The sequence below is a fragment of the Pyrgilauda ruficollis genome, unplaced genomic scaffold, assembly GCF_017590135.1.
Source record: "Pyrgilauda ruficollis isolate IOZ18807 unplaced genomic scaffold, ASM1759013v1 scaffold10, whole genome shotgun sequence".
Classification (NCBI taxonomy): Eukaryota; Metazoa; Chordata; class Aves; order Passeriformes; family Passeridae; genus Pyrgilauda; species Pyrgilauda ruficollis.
The window spans coordinates 7,307,480-7,324,598 of NW_024508101.1; the positions used below are offsets into that span (position 1 = coordinate 7,307,480).

Genomic DNA, 17,119 nt, shown 5'->3' on the forward strand with positions numbered 1-17,119 from the left:
CTCAGGATCTGAGGTCCTGTTCAGAATGGAGACAGTCCCCTGTCTAAAAGGGATTTTGATGGGTTCACAGTTGTCTGGAGAGGAGCATTGGTGGAAAGGGATGGGTTATTTACTGGCAGCTCTCTAACAGTTGGAAACAATTAAGAAGGGAACAGTGAACTCCACTGTCACTGGCAGTTCCCAGCTGAGTACTGCTTGGAAATTTGAGATCTAATTAATGCAGGCCTTGGATCTCATCATTCCTGCACGCCTGGGACAATGAAATACTGACTCCTGCATCTGTTCCTTGTGTGTACCCTAGGCAAATAAGTAAGAAGTCTGTAAATACATCAAAAACCATACTTTATTTTATGTATAGCAATACAATTTACATATTAAATAACACTATAATAGAATGATTTGATATAGTTTAACATAACAAAAAGAAGATTCTTCAAGTTACAAAAAGCCCCCAAACAAAAACCAAAAATGAACAAAAAGTCTCCCTCAAAATACTCCCTCCCACCCTTTCCCCAAACCAAACACCACATTTTTATTTTTCTTCTGAATGGATCAATGAGACAAACGTATCTAGTGACTGGCTAAGTCTAAATTCTGTTGCACACACTGACAATGGAATCCAAAAAAAAAAAAAAAATCCAACTTTCACAATCACTGCCCCAAAGAAATGACATGTGTGGAAATCTTTTTTGGAGTGTCATGATGGTGTCTCACTACCTTGAAACACAGAAGGTTTGTATTCACATAACCACCACAGAACTAGGAAGGAGGTGAAACTAGAAAAAAATTAGCTTTATATGAAAATATAAAATTCTATGATTATATACCATAGATACAAAGTTCCCAGAAGATGCTTATCTAAGCAACAAAATATTTACAGTTTTAATGACATTGCTATTTTAAAAATGAAGGAAAAGAAAACAGGAGTACACATGAATGCCTCGGTCTTTAGAAACAATGGCTGCTTGCTAGTCTCAAGTGTTCTAATAAAACAAAAAAGTCACTACCCCAAATGTTGGAGAGTTGTGACATTGTATAAAATTGACTATCTCCTCTTTTGGAGATGTTTATTCTTAAAACTCAAGACATTTTTCTTGAAATTAATTATCCTCTGTAGAAAATGCTTCCCTTTGCAAATAGTTAACAAAAACACTAAAAACAGTTTAACAGCTAAGACAAAGTAGAGGCCAAATCTCTTTATTACAGTTCCTCTCTTTCCTTACTTTTGCATTCCTTCTCCTTTGGTAAGTGAAGCCAATGCAGTTCACATTGTTAGAATGGCAACAAGGAGAAGAAGAGCAAAGGGTAACAGTGAATTACATCTGAAAAAAAAAGAGAAAAAGAAAAAGAAAAAAAGCAATGCAGTAGATTAACAAATAGGCATTTTCCCTTCATATAAAAGTTCACTGGCACCATTTGAACATAAACTTCGGAACAGAAGATCTGATGTCAAAAGACATGAATTTGAGAAAGACTGCTAAATCTTCAAGACAACTACAGTTTTTTTTGTTTTTTTAAAATTAACTTGGTTTTGTTTTGCTGAGAATTAGTAGCATGTATCTTTGGTAGAATCCATATCTATACTTTTTAGCTTTTAAATAAAATACATTAGCTTTAAAAAAGATTAATGAGAAGGCAGTTGTGCTGTATCATAAAGACTCTTCTCCTAATGTTCCAATGTGTCACTCTGTGTTCAAGCAATTGGAGCAGTCAGAAGCTGGAAACACAAGTGAAATTTTGCAGATCCTGTAAATGACTCCACTAACCTAGAGCAGACCCACAGTACAGAAACAGTCACTTACAAGGACAAGTTTAAGGGGTTTGGATTTTTTTCTTTTTCCCTGTTTCTAAGTTAGCATTTGGAAACAGACACTGAAATACTAAGGACAAACGCTGTTTTAAATGAACGTTCTTTAGACATTGATCCTGCAGAGGACTCAGTGGTCTGAGTGGTCCCACCGGCTCCCCCAGACCTTCCTACCAAAGCCAAGCTCACACACAGGAGTGTTTGGAGGACGATTCTGAGCCTGCCACTTATTGCAGATGTTCAGATGACACAGAAGCTTTCCAAGCATTCCCACTTGGAAAGCTTGGCTGCTCTTATGGTCTCAAGACTCAGTTCATGTCTTTCACACGGTCTGTGGGCACAGGACACGTGCAAGACATGGAGAAATGGTATTTTTTAAATGCAGACATGCGTGTGCTTCAGTCCTTCTGTTCCTTATTTCTCAGGGCTGGTGCTGAGGACCACACTGCAGTGATACAGGAATGTTCTCAGGTTCTCTTAATTTACAGACCTGCACATTGCTTGGGAACCTTTGATGCTTGACAGACATCCTGACTGAATGGCAGGAGCTGGGTACAGCCGAGGGGTTGGGGTCCCAAAAGCAAGGTGGTGATTTGCAGAGCAGGACTTGGGCTGGACACTCGTGGGAGCATCAGGAGAGTTTATCAGTGCCCATCTCTGAGCAGACATTGCTCCTTCTGCCACTCACTCAGTCCCAAGGAAAGGGTGCAAACCTGTGTAAGAGAGCAGAACTGCAGCTGCTTACAGGAGGATGGATTTGGCTCTTCTGTGTGCTTAATCCTGACCTTCACAAGCAATTTCTAGCTTCACCCCTTCAAACCTTGTGCATCACTACCATCTATTGGCTACCTGGCTGTCAGCACAGCACTTAATTTACAGCTGGAGCTCCCTTATGAAATAATCCATGGAGAATTCATAGAACATCAGTGTACATAATTTCCCCATGGATTAAACCCCAAAGAAGAATTTCAGGTGTTGGAAAATGCCAATGCAAATACATGGAATTCCAAAGCCTCTACCAAAGTTCAACCCCCAGAGCCTTCATTCACTGATGTTTAAAACCTGTGAGAAGGTAAGGGATTAAACCAAGGGTATTCAAGCAGTGTGTCACAAACCACAGTTATCTTCCATCATGCTACTGAAATGAAAATCATCTGAAAGTACTGAACAAACCCAAACTTTTGATGCCTGCAGTAATCTTTGTGTCACTTAGTTGTCAAGGTTTGAATTTCTGACTTCTCCCTACATCTCCCCAGGAACTTAAAATACCTCTAGACTGAACTGATCCAACTCATGAGTCCCTTTGTGCTACCAGCTGCCATTGGCTGGGCCCAGGTTCAGGACTGGGGGCACAGGGGGGCTCAGCAGCCCCTGAGGCTGATGCAGGCTGGCCAGAAAACCACTCAGCAAAACCTTCCAGCCCTTGCTGGGAGCAGCACTTGAGAACTTAAACCATTCTGTTACTGGGGTGTAGTGACTGGAGGGCCAGTCCTAACTCCTACTGACTCCCACCTCCAGGCAGTGCTAAGGGGATGGAAATTATAATATTTTGAAATATTCTGCTCATATTTTATTTGGCCTAGCTGTTGCTGGGCATGGGATTGCATTACTGAAACCATGGGCTTACTGAATTGTTTGGTATTAGCAATTACTGGGATTGCTTGGACGGAGGGATTCAACAAACAGAAGTAAAAGGTGACTGTGTAAAAGGCTGCTGATGAATCCTTGAATACTTTGAATCTTTCTCTTATTAAGATAAAAGGCCAAATGTTAGCAGATACCAGTGTGCACAGCTCCTGTGCTCTCAGCGAGGCTGTGTCAGTTTGCACTTTAAGAGGTTCTGAACCAACATATCTACTCTCAATATCCTTTTAAGCAGTTTGCTTTCAGCTTCCTTGTGAGTGAAAATAAACAGAACCTTGCCAAATGTCTGTATTTCAGCAAGACTGGACTGGCAGAAATTAATAGGTTTACATTTAAATGAAAAAAAAAAAAAAGAAGTTGTAGTATTTTGACAAGTCCTGAAAAATTACAATGCATGTTTTCTGTAGTTTAGAAGAAATTAATGCCACATATAAGGGATAGTGCCTTTAACTGTACAGCAAGGGTCAGGATGGCTGAAATGACATATTTTCTTTTGCAGGCAGATTCAATAACCCCTCCCTACTCAGCCAAGCTATGAAGGGCACAACTAATTTTACTTTTCAGAAGAATTAAGCATGTGCTTACTTCTTTTGTTAAACGGGGACTGAACTTGTTGAATTGCAACCAAATACAAAGGAAGAGGGAGCCAGTGAGGATGTGAACTTAAATGCTCCAAACAATAATTACTGACATAATCTGGGGGAAACCATTCTACTGGCATGGGAGGAAAAACACAATAAACTAGGGTTTTGCTAAAGAATTAGTCTGGCAAAAAAAAAGAGGGAGAATGTAACTTTATAGGTAGTTTTTTTATTAGTTTGCTTCACCAGTAAATATGGATCAGTACTTTATGTTTTAGCACTAAAGTATGAAAATTACACACCTGTAAAAATGGCATCTAACAGTTATGAAATTAAGAAACGCCTGTCATCATGTAACATACCATTAGGTGTGAGGTCATATTCAAGAAATAGTAAGGAAATTAGATGTGTTTAAAATATTGAATAGCTTAGTAATGTAAAATATTGCTACCTTTAATATATCTGAAAACTGGTCTGATTTTGGGTTATCGTAGATTTCTCACTGTATTGGCTCCGATGAAAATAAAACCAAAATACTTTCCCATCACAGGGCTGGTTAAAAGCCAAAATCAACATTTTCCTGAATACATGGGGAAACTTTGAAACTGTAAATTCAAAACTTATCGCTGCATCCCACATATGAATTGCATCTAATTTATAATTATATTGTATGTAATTAATATATTCCATGTGAAGTAAGTCTCAGGCCTGTAAGTGTACGACACAGCAATTTGAAACAATACAGAAATAATTGTTTCAGCTCCACAAGGCTGTTAGACGTTCACGGTAGCTAATAATCACCTGCCACATTTTGTCAAGAAAGGATGAACACTGCTCATCCACTCCACTGGAATGCAGAACACCAAAGTTACCAAAACTTTGACATGATCACTAAATAATAAATATGGTATGAAGGGGTACAGTATCTGTTGTAGAAAGAATCCATCTGGCCTAGCATTCAAGATTTAAGATTCGAGGGTCACTGTAGTTAGCAAAACTTCACTGCATTTAAACAAAACAGAAAAAGCAAATGTTTGTTGTCATGGAATGTCACATCAGGGCTTGTCTTGTATTAGGATATTATAGGCAGTAACACTGATCATATAGTGCAAACTAGATAAAATTGCGTTTCACTGTGTGAAATAAACAGAGGTGCAAATGCTCAGTAGGATACCATTAAGACATAAAATGGCAAAAAATAAATATCAAAACTTTTATCAGTGTAAAAAAGTAATTGGGTTATTGTATAACCTAGAGTCTGGCAAAAAAGGCCTCAAAAAAGTTCACTCAGTCTTCAGAAGTTCTACAAATTAAGTGCCTTTTCAGGTTTCCAATTAGACAAGAGACTCCATGCTTTCTGCAGGATCAGATTCGTCACTGGCCATCACAGCACCATTTTTGTCCAGTGTCATGGGACCATTTCCATTTTCCTTAGTGCTGACCAAGCTTAGCATTGCCTTATAAAGAAACTGGTACTGTTCCTGGAAAAGAAAGAACAACTTATTTCAATCCTTTGAGTGTACATAAATGAGTGACACTTTAATTTGGCATTTCCAAGGAAGGTCATGGGTATTCATTACCAGAAGCAAACACATAGCAAAGAAATAGAGCAATTACCTCTGCTCATCCAGTTTAACCTTGTCAACCCAAACTCCAATTTGGGGTAGATTGTATTATTTCTGATATACTATTAAACATTTCAGGAGGGCAGGACAAAACCTGAGGCCACAGCTCAGCCCCAGGTCAGTCCCTGGGTGGCAGAACCTTTTACCACCCACACTGAGGCAAGGGGCTGCTCTTGCAGGACACTCAGGGAAGAACTTTGTGTCCCTGCAGCTTCTCCTGCCCCGAGCATCCCTTCAAACCACAACATGCCAGATCTAAAGAGCACATCTTGGCTCACAGGGCTGGCAGGCAGATGGTGACAAGCTGAAAGGTCCTTCTCTGCTAGGACTTGCCTGTATGATGCTCCCCTCCAAAGTATGAGAAATAAGTTTAAGTGCAAATCAGAGACTTACAGTGTGGCTTTGAGGTTAGCAAAAAATGACAACTACACAAAAAAAAGTTCAAATGCAAATTCTGCTTGGTAGCAGATGCTGTCGGGCTTGATAACATACACAATGCATGTTTTAGTTCATGCTTTTGGTCTCAGATGAAAACCTTGTAAACCATCTATTTATAGTCCATTTAAAGACTTACAATGTCTGTAAATACTCCAGGCCGCATCAGATTTATCATCTTTGCCACCTGGAACACATCGACAGCATTTTCATTCTCCAGCTGCTGAGACAGAGTGGTAAGGGCACAGAGAGTTCCCGCTGACACAGCTCCATACCTGGAAAACCACACCAAAATGAAGGGTTACTCAGAAACACACCAGGGCACTGACACAGAGTCCTGAAAGTGTTGTTATAGCCTTATTTCATTGTTGTAGTTCCTCTTTTTATCTATTAAATGCTTGTTTTGTAGTGGGTAATTTTTTGTCATTTTAATTAATAGAAGAAATTTGATGGTACACCAGTAATCTCAGGTTATCTGCACTATTCAACACAAAGAACTGCATCAGCAGCAGAACAGGAGCCATTCCAAAATACCCAGCCTGGAGACTGTAACACTGAAATCAGTTCTCCCACCCACTTGGGCTGACAGCATCTGCATTACAGTGGAGTGTATTTTAAATCCATTAGTGGGAGCTCAAGCAAAACATGAGCGATTAGAAAGAAATGAGACTTTGCCTCTTCCTCCACATCTGACAATTGCAGAAAACTAACACAGCTCTGTGGTGCTCACAAGTAATTGGGGCACATCTCAAAGTCCTGCCTAGGTCTGATTCATTGGTAAAGGCAACATCCCAGGCACCCAGGAGACATTACAGATTTTGAAGAGTTGAGCTGTGTTGTCATGTAATAAAATCCCAAGCAGCAGTTATTCATCAGGAGCATAACTCAGTGCTTGAGATATCCTTAGATGCTGGTCAGGTAGAAACCTCACTGCTGCAAGCCTGGGGGTGTGCTTAGGCTGTAGGTGCAGGTGTGAGGCACAGCATGAAGGATCCTACACAACAGCTTCTGAGGAGCCTCCACTCTCCTCTGCTCTCTCAGAACTCAGGACACTGAAATTCTGTCCTGCCTGTGCTATGGGTCTGCTCTGTGACTTTGATAAAGTCTGTGTTTAACTGTTCCCATTGGTAAATGGAGTCACCAGTGCTGACCTGCTCTCTAAGCCACTTGGAGAGCTTTATGTGAAAACTGAAATAATCAGCAAATGCTGCAATACCATCTTGTATTGCAAAATTACCACTAGGATTTGTACAGCATTCCCGTGGAAATCAAGACATATGCTGACTTAATTTTATACGAATTTTGCAAACTCAAGCTCAGTTTACCTAGAAATGGGAAACAGAACTCAGATCACAGTGGATGTGCTCTGCTGGATGTAAGGTCTAGAGGAGAAGCAGCACCATACAGATGGCTGTGCCTCATCTACAGGGACAGTGGACAAAGTGCCCAGTGCATGTACTTGACAGGACACAACTAAATCCCTCTGAGGGTGTAATAGCATAATTTTCACTTGGGCTGATAATTTCCAGATCCCAACAATCTGAAGACTTTTCTTGCAGAAAATTATGCAGCAGATCTTTATGTAGTTGCCTACACTTGGGCAGTTACATTTAAAAATCTTGACAACTGTCTCAAGTTGGAATTTCTGAACTTTTAAAAATGTTATCAAGTTCATCCCACCATGTACTTCCTAAATACCACATAAATTTAGTTATCTGTAAATGCATATATTTGGAATTAATCTGCAGTTGTAATTATTAGTAGATTATGTGATATAGTTGTTGCTTGTAGCAAAGGGAAATTTTCATTTTCAGCTACATTTCCTTAGACTCCAATTAAAAGCAGAATCCACATTATGTATCAGGCATAAAGATAAAATCATTGAATATGACAAATAAACCAGAACAGCAATGTACAGAAAGAATGACTCAGCATTGCTTGGAATGCAATTTTGATTTTCTTTTTTCATCTAGCAATGAAATGCCCAAATCAATAATGTTTCTAATTTTGTAAAACATAATCTTAAATACTGCAAGAGCAGCAAACCTTCACTTCAGACTACCCAAAGCATGAATATTAAAACCAGCCTGGAATTAATCAGTGCTGGTGAAAGGCAACAGAGCTTAAAGTCTGCATAAGCAAGGCAGGAGGAGGTGGTGGGAGAAAAACTACTTGCTGCAGCCCAAGGCACCATTTGCAGGAGTCAGTTGGGAAAAACCAGCAGCAACACCTGGATGTGCAGGGAAAGCTCCGGCAGCACTGGTGGATATCAATGTCCTCCTGGGACACCAGCACCAGCACTGCTCTGACCACTGACACCCCAGAACGTGACAGTGAGGCTTTTGCAAAGATTCCCAAGACCTTCCCACTGATTCTGTTTTGAGGCAAAGTCTAACAGGCTGAAGTGCAGGGGGGCTGCAGGTGGAGCAGGCATTTGTGCTGGCTTGGTGCTCGCTCTTAGGACAACATGAGCACTGTCAGAAGTTGGGCTTCCTTGGGATTTTAAGCACAGAATGACTCCAGGAAGTGCTCTGCCCACCAGGAAACAGACCCCCCCAAGGAAATCAGGTCAGACCCAGGCTCCAGCCTCACTATAATAGTATTCTGCAGCTCCATAATGCGTGCAAGTAATACTATGCAATGCAGTATTTAGCACTCTTTATAACTGGGTGTTCAAGCATAGCTGGTGCTACAAAAGAGGCAAGTGTTGGAGCATGCTGGCCTGGAGTTAGTGGGCCCCCTCCCTCCCACTTGGCACTGTATGGGCCCCTTGGGATACTTTTTGGGAAGCAAAAGGAGGAAGAATAAATCTGCTTTTAGAAGACCTGGGTCCTTTGTCACAAGATATTTCTGCTGCTCATCATGAGACACAGCTGAGCTGAGCTTGCTCTGTCTTACAGGGCACATGAAACCTGAGCTGTTAAGACAGGAGCCTGGGCTGTTTTGAAACTTGTTTCCATCCGCCCGTATTAGGCTGCTTAGAGACTTATCTAAATCAAAACTCTGCTGGGCTCTGAAACAGGTTGTAGGATTTGCTTGCGATATTTCCAGGAGCAGAAGAACCTAAGATTATAACCAACACAAAAACTACACTAAGCAAAATGTATTTGGCTTCAGATGCCCACCGAAAACCCATCCTTGAAAGTTTATATATTCTTAATCTGTTCCCTGGACTACTAAACCCCACCTACTCCTGGACTGTTAAACCCCACCTACTCCATGCAGGAATGGTCATCAATCCTAACAAGTGTCTTTCAGCTGAGTGTATAATCTGCACGTAAATGGGAGAAAAGTGATGACATACTCATCATGAACTATGGTGGGGCCATCCCTTGTTAAGGCCTCTTCCTTGATTACATTGATAAGTTCAAAGGTACTGCTTATGGGAGCGTCAGGGTTTGGCCATTTGGGACACTGAAAGTGGCGGACTTCCAGAACGTAGTCATCCTGCAACGACAAACCAGCCTGGCATTAGCTTCCTCCCCTTCACAGGCATCCAGCCCAGGGACAGAGAGGAAAGAGCCTCACTGCAAACTGGAGGGAAACTTTCTTCTTCCAAACAGTTTACATAGAAAGAGGACACACAGCTCCAGCATCTCTGTAACAGTGAGCACCCTAAAATAATGGAAGTTTGACAAAATGGTTAATCAAGAAAAGATTTTGTATTTGAATTCAGGGCTCATATCAAACCTCTCTCAGAGTCTTTATGGCTCAAAAGTCAAGCAAGAACAAGCAAGTCAAATTTAAACAGCCTTGCAAATGGATGTCTTGTAGCAAAATCCAGCTGCAATCCAGATAACAAACTAGAAGCAGGTTTATAGTTCAAAACACTCATGCTTACATTTTTATGATTGGTTAAGACCTCCAAACAATTAAACTATAAATGCTGAATTTTGTAAGCAGAAATAAGACAACACACCTTGGTAAAATCACATGTCTTCACTATCAAGCAAGACAGACAGTTAATACTAGCCTTACTAGCGAGAGGAATCTACTTGGAAGTAGAAGATGTGAGAGGGAGAAGGAGCCAGTGAGAATACATTTCTCCTGAGAGAAACATGCATCCACATGCATTTACCAATAAATCCTTTTCAAAAATTTTCTGAACTCTTCTTCTTTGGTATTTAAATGGCATCAATATAATTTTGGTGAAAAGCTAAGACCCACATTTGAAGGTTTACTGTACCTGGGTAGCTTCAAGGATAAAGTCATGGATGATAATTTGCTCTTCATTAGAGAGGCACAGTCTGTCTTTGCTGATAAGGGTCACAGTAAAGGCCTCACAGTTCATGGATTCCTCACGACTTGGCCAGTACACAAACTCATCTTCTGCCTGGAGAAAAGAAAGAACACACTGCTGCAGCCTTTCAGATACCCTGGTGCAACTGAAAAATCCAGTGGATCAAAAAATTGCTTTGATAAATAGAGATGATCAGGAACTGACCTTTAAAAAAACACTTCTGTCTAAAACAAATTTACTATTACAGTAGGCAGTAAACCTGCCAGATCCTCCCTTTGTGTGTTCAAACAGGTAACATCTGCTTTTTAATTGGTTTCACAGGGAAATGGTTATCTTAGCTCACTCATACTTAACCTTTGTATTGTATCCCAGGCTTTATGACCTCCTGCCTACACAGTTTTGTTTAAAAGTCAGATATTTGTTTAGAAAAAAACTCATTGACCTTTAAAAATTAATGACTTGTTATTTTTAATTTGTGTTTATTGTGGCCTAATCCAAAACTCAAGGTCTGTGGATCAGGCCTAGGCAGGAGATTGATGGATACTTATGTAGGACTTGAATTTTTAGGACTGAGCAGAGGAGTGAAGTAGAAGAGAAAAACCCAAATATTCTTAGCCTTGAAAAAAATACTGGCTAAACTTAATGCAAGTCCTGCAGCACAACACCTCTGCTGAAGGGACACTGTAAAACCTCAGTGAGACTGGGAAGGCTGGAAGAAGTTCAGTGCTGAAGTAGCCTGACTGGCAGGATGTAAGTCAAAGCTGTTCCTTAAAACAGCTGTCAAAGCCCTTCTTTAAAAAATAACTGTGAAATCCTAATGTGCTGCAGAGAAAGGAAATTATGGTCTGTCACCACCTACATGCAAAGTCTTTTCTTCTCCTGGCTTCAGAGGTCTATGTCCTTGCAGAATGAGCACAGGAGTTGCCCTGGTCACATGCACAGAGCCAACCCATGTCTCTGGACATCCCATCTTTCACTCATGAGCAAACATGAACTATGAACTGATGTCATCCTGCCATGGCCTTGTACATCCCTCTTAAACCAGGTGTATTTCTGCGGTCTGCAGCTCTGATACACAAGATACTGTTGAGATTTGTGCTGTCAGTGTTTATTCTGAAAATGTGACTTAAGGTTTTACATCCTTACAATTCTGCCCTAAATAAGCAGAAGTACTGGGAAGCAGAGTAATATGGCCAAGTGCCAGGCAAGGCAAGGGACCTGTCCTGCCACTGACAGGTCCTCATACAGGTACCTTCCATTATTGTCTTGTCCTTTGGCATTGCACATCCAGCACCTTGGTGCTGCCTGAATGCTGTGCCATCCCTTCTAGCCAGCCAACACATCCCACACTGACCACTGAGCCACTGCCTTCCTGGCCACTTCCACCCCGGGAATGGTGAAGGTGAAATCATTGTGGCTGAGCCCAGCATTCCACCTTTGCCTTCGATCACTGTGGTTCTGCAGAGCTATTTCATGTACATGTGAAGACAAGATCAGCCTCTTCATTTCCACCTGACATACTTTCGTTTCATAAGCACTTTCTGATCCAATCGAATGTCTCTGAGCACTCCTTGCAGTGCTGCACTCCCTTTCATCCCCACACACAAGGAGCATATTGACTGCTGCCTCTTTAGTAGCCCCTCATGACTGCTATTTTCCTGCTGTAATGAAGGTGGTTTCTCTTCCAGTCTCAGCTACAATTGTCTATTCACCTCAGTGATGCGTGCATGAAAAAACGAACCGATTAGTTCCTAATCCTTTTCAACACACCCTCCTGAGACGTGCTGGTAAATCTGGAAGCAGTGATTAGCACTTCACCTGTGTCTCCTTATTCTATCTCTCTGTCTGACTCATTATTTCCACTTAAATTAACATACTTGTTTGTTTTTTACTTTCATTAAAAATGGCATGTGCAGCCTTGCACTCAGTCTTGCACAGCCTGAGACTTAAGCTCACAGGAAAACAAGCAATTATCCTCCTGTCCCTACCTTGCATTTCTGCTCCTCTCAGAGTCCTTATCCATAACCCCAGCCTCTCCATACCCTCAGTGCTTGCATCCTGCCAGGCAGCCCTCAGGAGCCTTGCAGATGCTGACAGCACTGGCAAGCTGTGCTGTCTGTGAGCACTGGAGTCCCTCCAGCCCTGGATGTCCACGGGTGAGTGCAAAGGTGACAGCAAAAGAACATCATTGAACTTTTTGTAACCAGCTTATGGCAAAGTTTGAGTAGGCGGCTTTGCTTTCAGCCACAGGCAACTCACCAGGCTCTGGTTGTCCGGCAGCATGACAATGATCTGTGCATTGTGGTCCCAGATCATTCGCCAGAAATCTTTAGTTGTATGTGGCAGTGGATGTTGGGTTATGATGAACTCGTTACTCCTGTAGTAGCCCTTTGGCAGCAAAACAAACACACAGTTACTTACTGCCTCCCATACTTTCAAAGCATTGATTTAATTTCTGGGGACACGTAATGACCCTATTTCATTTTACACCACAATATTTTCACACAGACTATATTTTCTTAACTCCATTTCAATTCTACAGAGTCCCTACTGTTTTAATTTACTTTAAATCCCAGTATCTATTTGACTGTATCTCACAGAAATACACATTCCATCTAAATGCATCTGGTAATTAATTTTTTTAGGCAAGAATCTTTAATAAAACACAGTTAATAGCTTTACATTATGGGGAAGGTGTTAAAATCTCATCTGTTAATACACAGCCATTACATACAGAATTAAGACAATTATAGGCATCTGGTATTTAGCACCTTAGAATTGATTTTACTTTGTAATTAGGTGTTGGCTTCCTCACCATGATATAAGAGGCATTAATGTAATCTGTTCCCTTCATTCCAGGCAGTGGTGCCAAGCCCACTCTAGCACGCTCAGCTATAACATTAAGAAAAAAAAAAAAAAACACAGAGGAAAAGAAAAAAAGATCAAAGTCTGATCATGGCACAATGCAGAAAGTAAGAATTTCTCAGCCGTTAACAAAGCAAACAGTGTGCAGCTCCCATCTCCCACAGGAGCAGACCAGCACTTTAACTGCATTAAAGCACTGCCTGCTAACACAGGATATAAAAGAGAATGTTGCACAATATTCCCACAAGGACAAAGTAATTTCAGGAATCAAATTTTACTATAGCAAAGATTTTCACAGCAGGCTGAATTACCAAATAACAGTATATGCAGTGATAACAGGGGATTTTGGGTAATTCTTGTGTGTAGTGTTCCATTTGTCTCCAGCAGCACACAAACCCAGCTGATTTATTTTGTTTTCCCTACCACTCTGTAGCACTGCCATCTCTCACAGGGTGAGAGAACCTCCAGAGACAAACATCTTCCCTAATGGGGAACCTCCCAGAAGTGGGTGCTCTTCTGCAGATCCAAGCTTCCCTGTGTTTGAGGGCTGCGTTCAACATCATCCTCAAACCCTCTGACAGCCCCCAAAAGCCAAACTGAAATCAGTGCAGCTGCATGACACAAAGGGCCAAATCAAACAGCCCATTTCTAGTGTGTTCCCATCTGTTTTTAAGATGTATTCTGAGGACTTCCCTTTTTATTAACAAACTTCATGATGGAGTGTATCTGTGCCACTACTGCTCTGTGCTATTGGCTATCATCTGTCCTCTGTGTCCTGTACTCTGGGTTATGTGATGGGGATGACGCTGTGCCCATGCTTGGTCTGGTGCAAGTACATATTGCTTGACAGCCACACAAGATTCCATTTTAATGACTGTGAAACTGTGTCCTCAGGCACTAAATACCCTTAAATCTGGGGTGGCTCACACAGAGAAACCGAGTGCAGTAGCTGAATTACAAACAACTGGTGTCAGTCACTCTGGGAGATCTCACCAGAACTGGGAGCTGGTATCAAAGTAATCTCTCAGTATTCCATAGATTTATCCACTACCTAATTATTCAAATTCTTAAGCACTTCAAATTAACATTTCACTTGGACAGTATATCTGGCTGACACTGCAACTATTTCCTTTTGTTCAGTTTCATCAGGGTAATGCTGAAAGACAAGACAGCTTGGGCTGAACAAAAGATTACATTTCCCCTTCCTAGTGGCTATGTCTTTTCATGCACAACACCAGGAGAATTCGGTACAAAAAGTTATGCTAGGCAGTAATCTAACCCAAGATGTGATCTTACATGGCACAACTGATGAGTTCCTGTTCTTCTCTTTGTTGCAGTCTTTCTGAGCACTGAAGCATTCCACATATTTTGCATTACACTGTGTAACCAGCTGAAAGAGAATAAAGTAGTAAGTCAGCCCTCAGAGCGCTGTAAATGAAGAGAGAAAGTTTCTTTGCCAACTCCTGCGAAGATGCATTAGTAGAAGAATAAACTGCATTGTTAAACTTGTTTAAAGTACTCAAGTTTCCAATGGAAATCATCCTTTTCATACAACATGTTTAATAGATAAAAAGATCTCTGCGGCTCTCAGCTTTGCAACATCCTGCATATGAAGTTCCATCAAAATGTATTTTCACAGAACACTACGTTTCATTATCTTTGAGAATATATTTCACAGAATTTCAGATATGTTTAGTCAGAAGCAGGTCTTGAGGAATAAAAGCTAGCAAAATAGAGCAACAAAACTTTAATATTGTTTTTTTATTTTTTTCCCAAAATAACAGCTACATCATTCCTGCAGAACAGGCCTTTGGGGGACCCACCACACTGGCATCTGAGATCTGAAGCTGTGGGCTACATTCTCTGGTCTGCCATGTTTATTCTGGGCTGCCTAGAGGCATGAAGAGAGGCAGATTTGTATTTGAATACTCCCCCAGTACATGGGGAGCAAAGAGAGTAAAGGTGGCTTTCACATCTCCTGCACTCACACCTTGTTACCCAGCTTCATTTCACTCTAAGATGGCTGAATGTAAATTGCTCTACTGGGTCATGAGCACAAGTTATTTTCTGCCAGCTCTGTGGCAGCAACAGAAACAAGAGAAAGATCTAATAATCGTTGCTGGTCACATCCCAGTTTGAAATGCACTCTAAACAGGATAGCACTCAACTCATCTGTGCACTGGCATAAGCCCTATTAGAAGTTATGGGGATTCTAAATAACTGTGCAATGTTGTCAGAGAAAGTAATTTCTGAAAATGGCACTTAGGGTTTTTAAACTTTGGCACGAGTCATCAGAAAACATATAATTTATACATATAATTTAGAATTGTCTGTGAAAGTGCAACACTTTTTAAAATAACAAATCTTTGCCTCCTCCTGCATTTTCTGTGGGCGTGCGTGCGCTTGCACTTGTTTCTTTAATTTAGTAATTAAGCATCTGGAATGTCTTGAGTGATGGGGAAATACTGAGATTCCTACAAGTGAATTCAGATTAATTTTTTGAATAGCTTCGCACCTGGTGTAATTTAACAGCTTCAGTTCCTTGGGTAGTTATTGGGTAGTTATTAACTGAGTGAGTTTAGCTGTGAAAACAGATGTCATGTGTCTCCTTATGACACAAACTCTCACAAAATATTTTACAATGTATTCAAATAAAGTGCAATCAGAAAATCTTAAGTTTCAAATAAGAGATCTGGGAAAAAGAAATTACCTTGGTCAGGAAGGAAGCAGCCATGACATAGCAGGAAACACAACAAGCATCATGATTAGCAATAAGAAAGGCATTGTGTTTCCTGGTCTTAAAACATTTGTAATTCCTTATCTACATGAAATATCTGATGAAATAGTAGGTGGTGCAAAGAACCTTATCTCTTGTCTTTCCTCATATTTGTACACATGAGAGCCACAGTTTGGAGGAAGACTTCCAGCCAAGCTAACCACTTGGGAACATCCCAGGCCCCTTGGGAACAGGGAGACCAGCAGCACAGTCCAAACCAGTGCCCATGTCCCTCTTCCCTCCTCTGACTGAAGAGCATGAGCACTGATTTCCAACAGTGAAGCTAGGACTGTATAGGACTGAAGTTCTTAAGATGTTGTGCTGTGCTGATCAAGTTTTCTGGTTTGGCTCCTTAGCCAGGACAATGGAGAGTGAGGACAGGCCATATAAAAGAGGGTAGGAAAATTAGGTCCCTCTGGATGGCAGTGATTAAGACTTACCTTGAACTGTTTTTCTAGCCGTGTCTTCCCTCCTATGCCAGGAATGAGGATGCTGTTAACATAACTGTGCAGCTGGTTTGCAGACACTTCAGTCTCCTTCCCAAGGATGGCTTCCAACAAGGCATCATGAATAAAAATGTACTGCTCCTAGAAAAACATCAGCATGTCAGGTGGACATTTGAAATAACCTAAATGGATGTCTTTGTCTGAGGAGCAGTGCACACTAAAGGAAAGGGTGTGCAAAACAAGCCACTCATGCAAATATTGCCAAATTCAGAATAAATATTTATAAATGTAGCACATACAACTCTGAATAAGTCAAAAACAAAATCTGAAGTTTCTGATCTAAAAAAAGAGAGATATTCCAGTGCAAAAAATATCACTAATATAATTAATTTTTACAGGGAAGTAATTGGAAAAATCTATTCTCTTTTTGATTACAATGCAAAAATGAACAAAGCTTTAAATTCAACCCCACTGCAATTTTTACCTCTGTCTGGACGAGGTAGTTGCGCTGCGTCCTGATATGTTTCAGGAAACCCAGGACATTAACTGTGCTTTTGTCTTTTATCTGCTGCAGCATACTGTCTATCACAATGTAGGTACCAGTTCTGCCAACACCAGCACTACAGAGAACATAAGAGAAACCCATGAAATACAGCCAGATGAAAGCAAATGCAGAAGTAGCTAGAACAGAACTAAGCAA

General features: G+C 40.9%; 1 protein-coding gene across 1 annotated transcript in view; it reads right to left on the reverse strand.

The window, feature by feature from the left end:
- Positions 1-325: 325 nt before the first annotated feature.
- Positions 326-17,119, reverse strand: part of PTPRG (protein tyrosine phosphatase receptor type G) — a 382,051-nt gene continuing 365,257 nt past the window's right edge. The window contains exons 21-29 of the mRNA XM_041461824.1: positions 16,904-17,039; positions 16,414-16,560; positions 14,494-14,587; positions 13,148-13,224; positions 12,592-12,720; positions 10,279-10,425; positions 9,397-9,539; positions 6,232-6,367; positions 326-5,513 (exon numbers count right to left, since the gene is read on the reverse strand). Coding sequence (XP_041317758.1) covers positions 5,367-5,513; positions 6,232-6,367; positions 9,397-9,539; positions 10,279-10,425; positions 12,592-12,720; positions 13,148-13,224; positions 14,494-14,587; positions 16,414-16,560; positions 16,904-17,039 — 1,156 coding nt within the window. The 3' untranslated portion in view covers positions 326-5,366. The remainder of the gene's footprint in view (positions 5,514-6,231; positions 6,368-9,396; positions 9,540-10,278; positions 10,426-12,591; positions 12,721-13,147; positions 13,225-14,493; positions 14,588-16,413; positions 16,561-16,903; positions 17,040-17,119) is intronic.